The 12,404-nt window shown below is 36.5% G+C and overlaps 1 protein-coding gene across 1 annotated transcript in view; it reads left to right on the top strand.

The window, feature by feature from the left end:
• Nucleotides 1-12,404, top strand: part of LOC144958643 (chitin synthase chs-2-like) — a 43,144-nt gene that overhangs the window by 25,600 nt on the left and 5,140 nt on the right. Inside the window, exons 17-25 of the mRNA XM_078890746.1 lie at nucleotides 1,886-2,107; nucleotides 4,013-4,301; nucleotides 4,886-5,070; nucleotides 5,867-5,959; nucleotides 7,756-7,950; nucleotides 8,339-8,448; nucleotides 9,080-9,241; nucleotides 10,419-10,618; nucleotides 11,479-11,572. Coding sequence (XP_078746872.1) covers nucleotides 1,886-2,107; nucleotides 4,013-4,301; nucleotides 4,886-5,070; nucleotides 5,867-5,959; nucleotides 7,756-7,950; nucleotides 8,339-8,448; nucleotides 9,080-9,241; nucleotides 10,419-10,618; nucleotides 11,479-11,572 — 1,550 coding nt within the window. The remainder of the gene's footprint in view (nucleotides 1-1,885; nucleotides 2,108-4,012; nucleotides 4,302-4,885; nucleotides 5,071-5,866; nucleotides 5,960-7,755; nucleotides 7,951-8,338; nucleotides 8,449-9,079; nucleotides 9,242-10,418; nucleotides 10,619-11,478; nucleotides 11,573-12,404) is intronic.

The raw sequence follows: 12,404 nt of genomic DNA, 5'->3' as shown, positions 1-12,404 counted from the left end.
AGTCTGGTGTCTCGGAGTTATAGCGCTATATAAGTTTTCAGCATTATTATTATTATTATTATTATTGATATTCTTGTTGTTGTTGTTGTTGTTCTTCTTCTTCTTCTTCTTCGTCTTCTTCTTCTTCTTCTTCTTCTTCTTCTTCTTCTTATTATTATTATTATTATTATTATTATTATTATTATTATATTATTATTATTATTATTATTATTATTATTATTATTATTATTATTATTATTATTATTATTATTATTATTATTATTATTATTATTATTATTGAACGTATTGATGGTATTACGATTGTTGTATTTTTGTGTGGTGTATCAGTTTATTTTTTGGTTCCATTTATCTTCTTTTTTTTCCACTTTCATGTATGTTGGCATCAAATTGTTGATTTATTGGCGAAAGCCTAAGATTGAATCACTTTGAAACTTCGTAACCTTAAACGTTTCTAGTCTGGTTAAAACTGTTTAGTGAGAATTACTCATAAACTCGGAGGACAAAAAAAAAAACAACAATAACAAAGACTCGAGTGACATCAACTTCGATCTATCTATAGATAGAATACGCTTGGCCAAGGAGTTCACAACATTGCCATCCGGAAGTATAACGGACCAACACACAAACTCTGTGTAACCATGAACGTTTATAGTCAGGTTAATACTGTTTAGTGAGAACAACTCACAAACGCGGATGGCAAAAACAATAACAAAGGCCTGAGTGACGTCATCTTCGAACTATCTATACTTTTTAAAGTCGATAAGAAGTTCTTGGCTGATATCATCACAATACTGTTTATTAGAAGGGGGGGGGGGTCGTGTTTAGGTATATTTTGACTACAATTTCTGGTGAGCTTTGGTCACATTCAGTTAATATTATAGATAGTTCGAAGTTGACGTCACTCAGGTCTTTTTTATTGTTTTTTGCCATCCGCGTTTATGAGTAATTCTCACAAAACTGTATTAACCACACTATAAACGTTCAAGATTACATATAGTTTTGTGTGTTGTTCCGCTATACTTCCGGATGGCAATGTTGTGAGCTTCTAAGCCAAGCGCATACTATCTATACTAGTTGTTGTACACATACTTTCATATCGCGCAAGCAGTCATTAATAAAATACATGAATATTCTTCAAATATAAACTTTATTTATAGATACTATGCGCTTGGCTAAGAAGCTAACAACATTACCATCCGGAAGTATAACAGACCAACACACAAAACTGTGTGCAACCATGAACATTTATAGGCAGGTTAATTCAGTTCAGTGAAAATCACTCATAAATCCGGATGGCAAAAAACAATAACAAAGACCTTAGTGACGTCAACTTCGTACTATCTAGAAATCCCGACTAAACTTATAAATATAACAGTTGGAATAACTATAATTCTCAAACGATTTTATGATGGATATGCTTACGTTAATAAACTGAATCTATTTTTTCATCATCATCATCATCATCATCATCATCATCATCATCATCATCATCATCATCATCATCGTTATCACTATCACTATTATCATTATCAGTGGTAGATTGTGTTTGAGATGCCATCGCTGAACACCTGTCTCCATTCTCTTTTTGGTCTTTTGCACTTCTGAGTAAACGGAAGTTGTTTGGCAGGTTGACATTTTCTCGCAGATTTGTTTTGTGTGTCATACTCTGTCTTTTCTTCCATTGATTGAACCGGAAACCACCATATTTTAAATGCCCCCCCCCCCCCGCACACACACACACACACGCGCGCATGTCCAACAATCTTCGTTAGCCTTTTCCTAGTTGACACAAGCTTCTTTTCTACTCTAACTCTATTCAAAACGTCTTCATTACGCATTTATTTACGTTTGTCCAATGTCACACAATGCGTTTTTGATTCGCCAGAACAAGCCCCAAGGAGCATCGGGCAAGTTCCAGTCTTTGGTCAGGATGTTCAACGTGAACTGGAACCAGGAGGGTGAGGTGGACAGCGAGTACGGGTTCTCGTGTGGGAACTTGTTTAGGTGCCTGTGTTGTCCACAGCCAAAGAGTGATGAGTCGGATGAACGCACAGAGGAAATATTGAACCAGCTCGACAGGATAGAAAAAACATTGAGTGATTTGAAGGTAATTATCAGCACTTTAGAGGTTTTGGGGTATCAGGCTTATAGTTAACGAAGGCTAACACTTGAGAAAAAAACGAAGGCTAACACTTGAGAAAAAAACGAAGGCTAACACTTTAGATAAAAACGAAGGCTAACACTTTAGAAAACAACGAAGGCTAACACTTTAGAAAAAAACTAAGGCTAACACTTTAGAAAAAAACGAAGGCTATCACTTTAGAAAAAAACGAAGGCTAACACTTCAGAAAAAAATCAAACTCTTTTACTGTAAGACTTTTTAAAATGTTATAATTTCTCCAGATATAATAATAATAATAATAATAATAATAATAATAATAATAATAATAATAATAATAATAATAATAATAATAATAATAATAATAATAATAATAATAATAATAATAATTATCTTTATTGTCCAAATTAAAGGCAATTCATGTGGGGTAAACAATGCTCAGTTCATGCAAATTACATAAAACGCACTCTACGTAAAAGATAAAATTAACTCTAAGCATTTCTTTATTAGCACCATATCACCCAAACATGCTCAAATTGCTTTACATGGGTTCATAAGCCAACAACAACACGTTACATGTAGCACGAGATATAACGCCTATATGGCAATTGTTTTTCGACAGGAGACAACAATGGTTAATGGCGAAGTACTCATGAGTACACTGAGAAATTGTTATTAAAGAGTCTTTTTCAATGATCAATTTTGTGTCGCTCAAATCTGGACTCGAACACTAAACCTAACAATCCGAAGACGAGTGTCATACCACAAGACCACGTAACTGCACATGATACGTGTATCGAATGTGAATAAAGAGCATTTGCCAATTATGCAACTTTGAGCCGATCAAATTGGGGCTCGAACCCTGGATCTACCGGTCGGAAGACATGTGTCATACCACTAGATCACAAAGCCGCAGAAGCGTTTTGAATTTAGTTTCCAATCCTATTTGTGACACACCGCCTCAAAGCGGTGTTATGTCGGGATGATTAAGGTAATGAAAATTGAATTTATACCCAGAAATAGCAAATGAGTATCTAAGTGGGTTTCAATACGCACCAAGTCCAGTTTTCATCATTCAAAGAAAACCGCAATTTTTTGTCATTTATTCAAATAACAAAAAAATTGAATGTAAGCTTTAATTTAATATTCGAAAACAGGTACAATGAACGTTTTGGGTTTCCACTTTATCAACAAAACAGGATGAATGAAACACGACAGACGAATATAGTGTTTCATTCATCCTGTTTTGTTGATAAAGGGGAAACCCGAAACGTCCATTTATCTGTATTCGTATATATCAAATTGAAGCTTATATTCAATTTCACATTGTTTATTTATTTCTTCGAGCTTCGAGCAGCAACATTTACATGTGTTATTTATTTAGTAACTTCAAGAGGAAAATACTTGTCATGTGTGCCTCATAAAATGATACTCTCGTCAAACCGTGGTCCTCGCAAACTAAAGGCCTGCTACTGAAAAAAGAATACGTCACAAGAGAAGACGATGGTCACCAATCGAAAGTAAAAAGTGAATTGTTAGAGGTGCTCAATGAAAAAAATTATTCCATTTGTTGAGCTATGGATTACAACTCACATTTCACTTTTTTTTTTTCTCGTGATGATCACCACGATGATCACCAATCGAAAGTAAAAAGTGAATTGTTAGAAGTGCTCAAGGAAATAAATGATTCCATTGGTTGAGCTACTGATTACAACTCACAACTAGGTCTACCGTTTTTCCGTGAACTTCGACTTCTTTTACGACAAATTTTTTGGCGTTAGTATCAGGCTTATAGTTAACGAAAGCTACGGTCAAACACGATATCTTATGGGATACGAAGCAAAGACTATACCGCTGTGAAACCTAATCTATAAATGTTCATTGTGTGTTTAGAACCAAGACGCGACCACCATTATTACCCATGACGATAATGACGGGGACGAAACCCTACAACGTGATGGAAACAGTCCAGAAAATATCACCACCGCCGCTAGCGCAAACACTTCCATGAAAACATCACAGTCAGGGACTACAACCAACACCAACACAACAACCAGCAATACTGCCACTACCTATACTAGCACCGCCACGAGCAGCAGAGACACTACCATCAGCACCAGCGACAACAATGCCCAGACGATTGAGTCTGTCTCTCAGATGTCTGGTGATGATAACATCAAAGGTAGGTTCTCAAAATCTTCTTTCTTGCTCCTCCTCCTCCTCCTCCTCCTCCTTCATCATCTTCTTCTTCTTCTTCTTCTTCTTCTTCTTCTTCTTCTTCTTCTTCTTCTTCTTCTTCTTCTTCTTATTATTATTATTATTATTATTATTATTATTATTATTATTATTATCATTATTATTATTATTATTATTATTATTATTATTATTATTATTATTATTATTATTATTATTATTATTATTATTATTATTATTATTATTATTATTATTATTCATGATCTAAACGAAGGGACGGTCTGCTCCTGGGCATAGCAATTTGAAGTTCTAGCTCCTGTGATATACTTCTGTTCCCTGTTTGAAGCAGCTTCCTCTGTCTTAACTTACCTTTGGAGCGTGTAACGTCAGCTTAACTCTTTATCTCCTTATCTCACTTTCTCACTATATTTCCCCAAATGCTAGATGACCCAAAAGTGTTATATATCATGACAAGAGCCGTAATACTCGTAAAAAAAAGAAACAAGCATGGTTTTTCTAATGTTTTCAGAATGATCTCACCAAGCGCTTAACTCTTCTTTTGTTGTTGTCCAGAAAACCCATTGTACAGAGAGACTGTGAGTCCATATGAGGCTGAGTTTTCTCCCTTTTGGATCCAAGACCGGGAACTGGGACACGGGAATATTCGATACCTGGGGACTGAGGAGATGAGATTTTGGAAGGATGTGATATTCAAATATTTATATCCTATTGTGTTGGATAAACCGAGACAGGCAAAGGTAATGAATGTGTGATTGTGAGAGGGAGAGGGAGAGAGAGGGAGAGAGAGTGAATGAATGAAAGAGAGAGAGAGAGAGGGGGGGGGGAGAACGATGTGATTTACTAAATATTTATATCCTGTTGTGTTGGATAAACCCTCTGAGAGGCAAAGGTAATGAATGTGATTGTAGGGAACAGGTAAGGAAGAGAGGGAGAGAGGGGGAGAGGGAGAGGGAGAGAATAAAGAGAGAGAGAGAGAGAGAAAGAAAGAGAGAAGAGATAAGGGTTGGAGGGTGTGATATAAAAAAATTGTTGTATCTGGTTGCCCATACAGTCAAAGGAAATGTAATATAACTTGTTAGAGAGATGAGGGGAGGGGGGCAGGGGAAGAGAGTGAAAGAAAGAGGGAGAGAGTGAGGGAGAGAAAGAGAGTGAGGGAGAGAGAGAAAGAGGGAGAGGGGGGGGGAGGCTAAGGGTCGGAATTATCTGTGACTTGGTGTGAAAATGGTTGATGGATAATGACGATGATGATGATATCGATGTTTATGACGACGACGACGAAGGTGATGATGATGATGTGATGATGATGATGACGACGATGATGATGATGATGAATTATTGCGACAAGTGTGTGAAGAGGACAACAAAGCTTGCGTTAAAATGTACTTGAATAATGGTCGAGGTAGAGTGGTTAATATTTGGTACTTTGTTATTACTTTTCTCTTTTTGTAACCTCTACTGTACATGTGTATGTTGATATGAATTGAATTTTAAACTAGTCTCTCTTGATCTATCTTTCTCTTGATCAACGTCCAGCTTGAAGACGAATTGAGACAACTCCGTAACAAAGCTAGTCTCATGTTTTTCCTTCTCAACGCCCTATTTGTCGTCATCATATTTGCCCTACAGGTTGGTGACAAGACTCTCAAAAATAATGCTTATTAATGAGTGCTGTGTTAAACGCATGGCTTGTATTATTTGCAAGTCCGATAATCATACGATTTTATGGGCTTGGTTTAACTCACTCAATCCGAGAGTTTTTTGCTAGATTTCAATATTGGAAAAAATGTAATAAAAATAAGCATGTACATAGATATTTTTATTCAACTATCATTAACATGAAAAAAAAACGTTAGCTTTGATACTACGCCTATAACTTGTATCATAACAATGTAATAAATAGGGGTAAAAGTAACCCGGGTTAACTACGGATTTAGTCGGTGTCAGGGTTGAGTGAGTTAACATTGTTGTTGTAATAGACAATATAATTGGTTTGTTTGAGAATATTTCCATTGCAACAATGAGCCCATAACAATTTAGGTTATCAGACCTGCAAATAAGTAAACATCTATAGCTACAAAATATGTAAAGAATCACTGATAGCCAGAGTTGGCAGCTCCGGATATTAGTGATAATTCTTAACCCTCTCCATACCATGCACAGGAAAATCGTCACAAACGTTTCGATGCAACCAACGTTTATCTCATTCTAATTTCTTTTATGCATCACAAATATAAAAGAAAATGTTTTGTTATTAGCTATGAAACTGGACACTGTGTTGTAGAGCTCAATTTGCTGAACAGTAATGTGTATAGAATGTACTTGTTGCTTTTCTGTTTGAGTAAGAACAATATATTTTTGTGTTGGGTGGGTGGGAAATTTCAACGACAATTCTGAAAATGGCTAGTGAGGAAAGAGTTAAGAGTTTCCGATATCTCGACCACTAGAAAGGAATTCAGAGTAAATCCTTTTCTCTCTCTCTCTCTCTCTCTCTCTCTCTCTCTCTCTCTCTCTCTCTCTCTCTCTCTCTCTCTCTCTTTCTGTCGTTCTCTCTCTCTCCCTCTCCCCCTCTCTCTCTGTCCTTCTGTCTCACTCTCTCTCTCTTTCTCTCTCTCTCTCTCCCTCTCTCTCTCTCTCTCTCTCTCTCTCTCCATCCCCTCCTTCTCCCTATTCCCCTCAAGGAATCCACAAGACTTCGTATATTAGTTATTTTGTGTAGGACTGACATAACTGTTGTTTTTTTTTTTGTTTTTTTTTTTAATCAAATGACTAGATCAATTTATTTAAAAAATAAATACAGTATCATTATAGCTTGTACCGACGTGCGCGTATTTGAAGGTCTGATAACCCGATTCATTATGGGCTCATTGCTGTTATGGAAATCTCATCAAAATGACGCAAAATACTTTTTGCCCATCACAACAATATTAAACTAGGTCCATAATTGCCTTTGAGTGTCAGGCCTGCAAATATGTTCACGTCGCCTTATATTGTTTAATTTGGTTTTGACTTGAATTTGTTAGACTTGGGGTTAATTTTATTTTGCACATTTATTTTTATATAATTATTTTTCTGTGCCATTATTATATATTCTTTTATGATTTAACTCTCCCCTTACCAGCCATAGGAAATTCGTCACATTCGATTCGATACAGCCAGCACTTTTATTATTCAGATGTATTTAGTAAATCACACAATTTAAAGAAAAGTGTTTTAGTATAGGTATAAAAACGAGACACTCTGTTGTAGAGTTCATATTACTGATTTATATTATGCATAGAATGTATTTGTTGCTTTTTTGTTTGAGTAAGAAAATTCTATATTTGTGTTGGGTGGGTGTGAAATTTTGGGGAAAATTCTGAATATTGCTGGTAAGGAAAGGGTTAAATGGCTTCGCTTATGTCTGACATTCTCTTTGCTTCCAGTACACAAACGCCGCTGAACAAGGAAATGGTCTGGCTATACCACTGCCCTGTAAGAATGACGAAGGCAAAAACCTGACCCTGGAACCGATCTCTCTGCTGTTCATGGCGATATTCGGCATTGCTATCGTCGTACAGTTCATCGCCATGTTCTTTCACAGACTGGGAACATTCCTCCATATCGTGTCCTCGACAGAGGTGAGTTAAAGTTTTTTGTTTATTTTTTTTCACAGGATTAGTTTATAATCAAGATATCGGTGCCTCCATCTCAAAATGGTATTTCTTTGTATATTTAATCTTCATTTTATTTACGAATCGCACACCAAATGCTCCTTTATTACCTGCCACAAAATGTTGTGTCTCCCTTTTTTTCATGATTCAATCCAGAGATTAAGTGAGTAGGAAAGTGCCAGAATACAACACGGCCAGGCGGAGTTGTCGTACCAATAAGGTCGCGGGTTCGAGCCCCCATCGCCGCCGCAATTTCATTCTCTGTTTTATGTCTTCTGGCACTTGTCTACGCACTTCATTTCTTTTTATTATCAACATAAGTGCCTGCTCCACTCACTTTTCTGATTCAATCCAGGTCAACTGTATGAAGCTGAATCAGACGGAGTTGGCAGCTCTAGATATCAGTGACAAGTTGGAACTCGTACAACAGATGCAAAAGTTTGATGATGACGACGATGACACTAGGTTAGAGATTCTTGCTATGGCTTTTCTGTCTTTGATATTGAAAGAACTTAATGAGTCGCAAGCATTCAAAGTCAAACGACGTGCAAATGTTTGCTTCTTCTTCTTCTTCTTCTTCTTCTTCTTCTTCTTCTTCTTCTTCTTCTTCTTCTTCTTCTTCTTCTTCTTCTTCTTCTTCTTCTTCTTCTTCTTCTTCTTCTTCTTCTTTTCCTCCTCCTCCTCCTCCTCCTCCTCTTCCTCCTCCTCCTTCCTCTTCTTCTTCTTCTTCTTCTTCTTCTTCTTCTTCTTCTTCTTCTTCTTCTTCTTCTTCTTCTTCTTCTTCTTCTTCTCCTCCTCCTCCTCCTCCTCCTCCTCCTCCTCCTCCTCATCATCATCATCATCATCATCATCATCATCATCATATTATTATTATTATTATTATTATTATTATTATTATTATTATTATTATTATTATTATTATTATTATTATTATTATTATTCTGCTCCTCCTCCTCCTCCTACTTCTTCTTGTAAACCATCTGACAGTCAAACTGAATAATTCTGTCGATGTATTTTGGAGTAAGAATAAATCCAGCGTCTCAGAAATAATTGGAAGATTTCTCACTCTTAAAATTAACATTCACTTCATGACCAGATCTGAAATAACTACGACATCAAGAGAAACAGCAGCAGACGAGAGTAGTTTTACAGACGAATCTCCAAAATTGGGACGCAGGAAGACTGTCCTCCGATTGACCCGGAAACGGAAGCGACAGGAACAGAAGGGAAGTAATATGGCCAACCGATTCATGGAAAGGTTTGTCGTTATTTATCTACATTATCAAATTTGTGAACCCACAAAAAATTGCGGGTTAATAAAATCTAATTACATACAGGCGTATATTTATGGTATTGATTATATATATTGTGCCATCTAAACTCAAGACGATTTTTTGGGGGTATCAACGATAAAAATTGGTCCATTAACAACGTCTGTAGAAAAACAAAACTGACAAATGTTGATTTAACAGAAAAACGTTAAAACGTTGAGTGGGTTTTGACCTAGACAAATTGCAATAGAAAAGGTTTATTACATACAGGCAGATGTGTAATATAGTGTTGTCAAAATCTAGATAGACTGAGGCGAATCTTTTGAGCCATTAACGGTCAAAATTGGTCTAAATTGTAAGTGCTTACAAAAATGGGCAATTAAAAAAAATTATTGTTCATTCTCGGTTCTAACGGTCTTGTTAGTTTTTTTTTTTTTTTTTTTTTTTTTGATTTCTTTATTTAATCTTTAAAAAAGGAAACCTTTGACATGTATATGCTAAAATGCAAATCATTATTTATGTCACCTTTATTATTTTGTTTCCTTTTTGCTTCTTTTGAATTTACATTGTTCTTTAAATTCAGAAATCTATGTTACCCCATTATTATTGTCTCGTTGTGACACTACTCTCAAACCACAATAAAACACAATCTATTAGAAATAAATGGTGAATTAAGCTAAGTGAAACATGAAAGATAATGAGTTATCACTAAAGCAAACTGTTAAGACTTCAAAAATATAGTTATGTAATAAGGATTAAGTGTAATGGTAACACGCCTGACCCGTAATCAGAAGGTCTAAGGCTCGTTCCTCAATTAATGACTGATTTTTTGATGTTTTGGTTTTTTTTTCTTGCTTTGCCTGGTACTGTTTCATACACACTTTTTCAGATATTTCTCTTACACCAGGCCTGCTCCCTAATATGTCAATTTTAATCCACCTTAGAATCATCAGAGAAGGTTCTAAGTTTCAATTTACTGTATTGCTGTATGAGGCGAAAAAGATAGATATTTTCCGCTTTAAGTCGACAATATTTTTTTTAAATTCAGTCTTCACTGCATGATGAAAAAGCGAAGTAGGATGTTTTAAAAGATAACCCCTCATTTGCATCACAGGTGGTATAATTTCTTCCAAGAACTGACCGAAATTATACATTGTCCCACAGGTACCTAAAACTTGCGAAGGATCTCCGACACGAACGAATCAGTGACAGAAGCAAGAGGAGTTCGTCTAGTAAGAAGAAGAGAAAGTCTAGGAGAGCCCTGGAAGCCATTGAGAGATCTGACAAAAGTTCTGTCCTCTTGAAGGCCCATAAGTGGCAGAGCATACACAGGGCAAGGACGACCAATTCTTCAGCAAGTATTGGTAAGATTTACTATTAACCCTTTACTTACCAACCATAGGAAAATCGTCACATTCGTTGCGTTGCAAACAAATATTTTCTCATTCTGATTTCATCAACAATGAAAAGAAATGCTTTGATTACAGCTATAAATACTAAACACTGTGTTGTAGAGCTAATTTTGCCGAAAAACATTCTGTATATAATGCAATTGTTACTGTTTTGTTTGAGAAAATAAAGTCTATTTTTGTGTAGGATGGGTGTGAATTGTCGGGGAAAATTCTAAAAATGGCTGGTAAGGAGAGAGTTAATTGGGGGGAGACAGCCAAGTGAATATTGTATTTCCTCAACTAGACCTGCTGAGAACCGTTCCCCGTCTTTCTGGATTTTACATGATCAATAAACGTTTTTTAAGCAAATAAAAACTGATCCTTAATAAAGGGCAATATCCACTAAACGTGCCCCAAACTGCTTAACAAGATGTCCCTATCCAACAGCAACAATTAACATGCAGAAAGAGGCATGACCCCAGTTTGGCAATATTACAATTTCTTTCCGACAGACACGACGCTGTTAGACCAGGCATTTGTTTTACAAGTGGGTGCAGTAAGTGAGAATTCATGCGCCGTTCAGAGCGGGACATTCCAGTCCGAAGGCGAGTGTCTTTCCGCTAGACACATAGCCGCATGTTTTAACTGCTTTTGTTATAAGCTGAAGACGGGTTTTGAGCCGGAAACGTTACGTATTTATAATTGTGTTCTTTTTTTAATCTCTCGTGTCCATTGTACAGCCCGCAGCGTGGAAATTCAGTTTGCGACTTATCCGTTGGCAGCCAATCATTTATTTAGATTAATCGATTCTTTTCGTGTTTTTTCTCCCTCAGATTCTTTAAGCAACGATCCGTGGGTGAATCTGGTCAAAGGTGTCTTCAGCCAGAGCAGAAGCAGCCTTAACACCCTTTCAGAGGACGACACAAGGTATCGGAGTCTCTGCATTTCCTATCCAAAAACAAAAAATTGAAGGTGTTATTTGTAAATTGTAATATCGCCTAAAAGGCGTCAAGTCCCGTCCAACATGTTAAACGTTGCTGTTGGACAGGGACCCCTAGTAAAGCTCTTAGAGCACGTTTAGTGGATATTGTGCTATATAAAAGCTCAATTTTTTAATTATCTCGTTACCAAGACAAGTTTAGCCACTTCAAGAAGCGACTGACAATAGAAGTTGCAATAACTGAGCTACATGTAGGATTAAACGTAGGATTGACTTCATTTCGATGCACTCTCGATTAGAGATCAAAATAGAATTGTGCACAGTACAGAACTAACCCCTCAAATTACTCCCTCAATAGACCGAAATCATGGTTTGTCCTTGTGTATATTGCGTTAAAAAGACGGCAAATGTTGATTGCCTCTCATTGGTTGAGACTCAGCCCCAAAATGTGTTACTAATTACCGAATCACAATAGGATTCAGTAGTTTGATGTCACGCCGCCTGGCAACGGCGGCCATCTTGGTTTTAAACAAAGAATATCATTACTTTTTATTCTTCATGCTGGCTAGAACTTTTCATTCCCTTTTCATATGCCTTGTGATCAGAATGTGTAAAAGTCAAAACATGATCAATTTACGTGTTTTTTTTCCCTCTGGAAACGCTTTTATGCTCGCCGGGGAGATATTTCATACGGGCGTCCGCCATTATTCCGATAGTTTAGAGCCAGTGTTACTAAGTTACCATGCGTCATTAGGAAGAAGTGACGTTACGACTGTTGAAGACTATTAAAGAGAAAAGAAGGTTAAGGAAAACAGCTAA

This window comes from Berghia stephanieae, chromosome 13 (genome assembly GCF_034508935.2).
Source record: "Berghia stephanieae isolate SIO BIC M18660-M18661 chromosome 13, UCSD_Bste_1.3, whole genome shotgun sequence".
NCBI lineage: Eukaryota > Metazoa > Mollusca > Gastropoda > Nudibranchia > Aeolidiidae > Berghia > Berghia stephanieae.
This window is presented reverse-complemented; position numbering and strand designations above follow the sequence as displayed.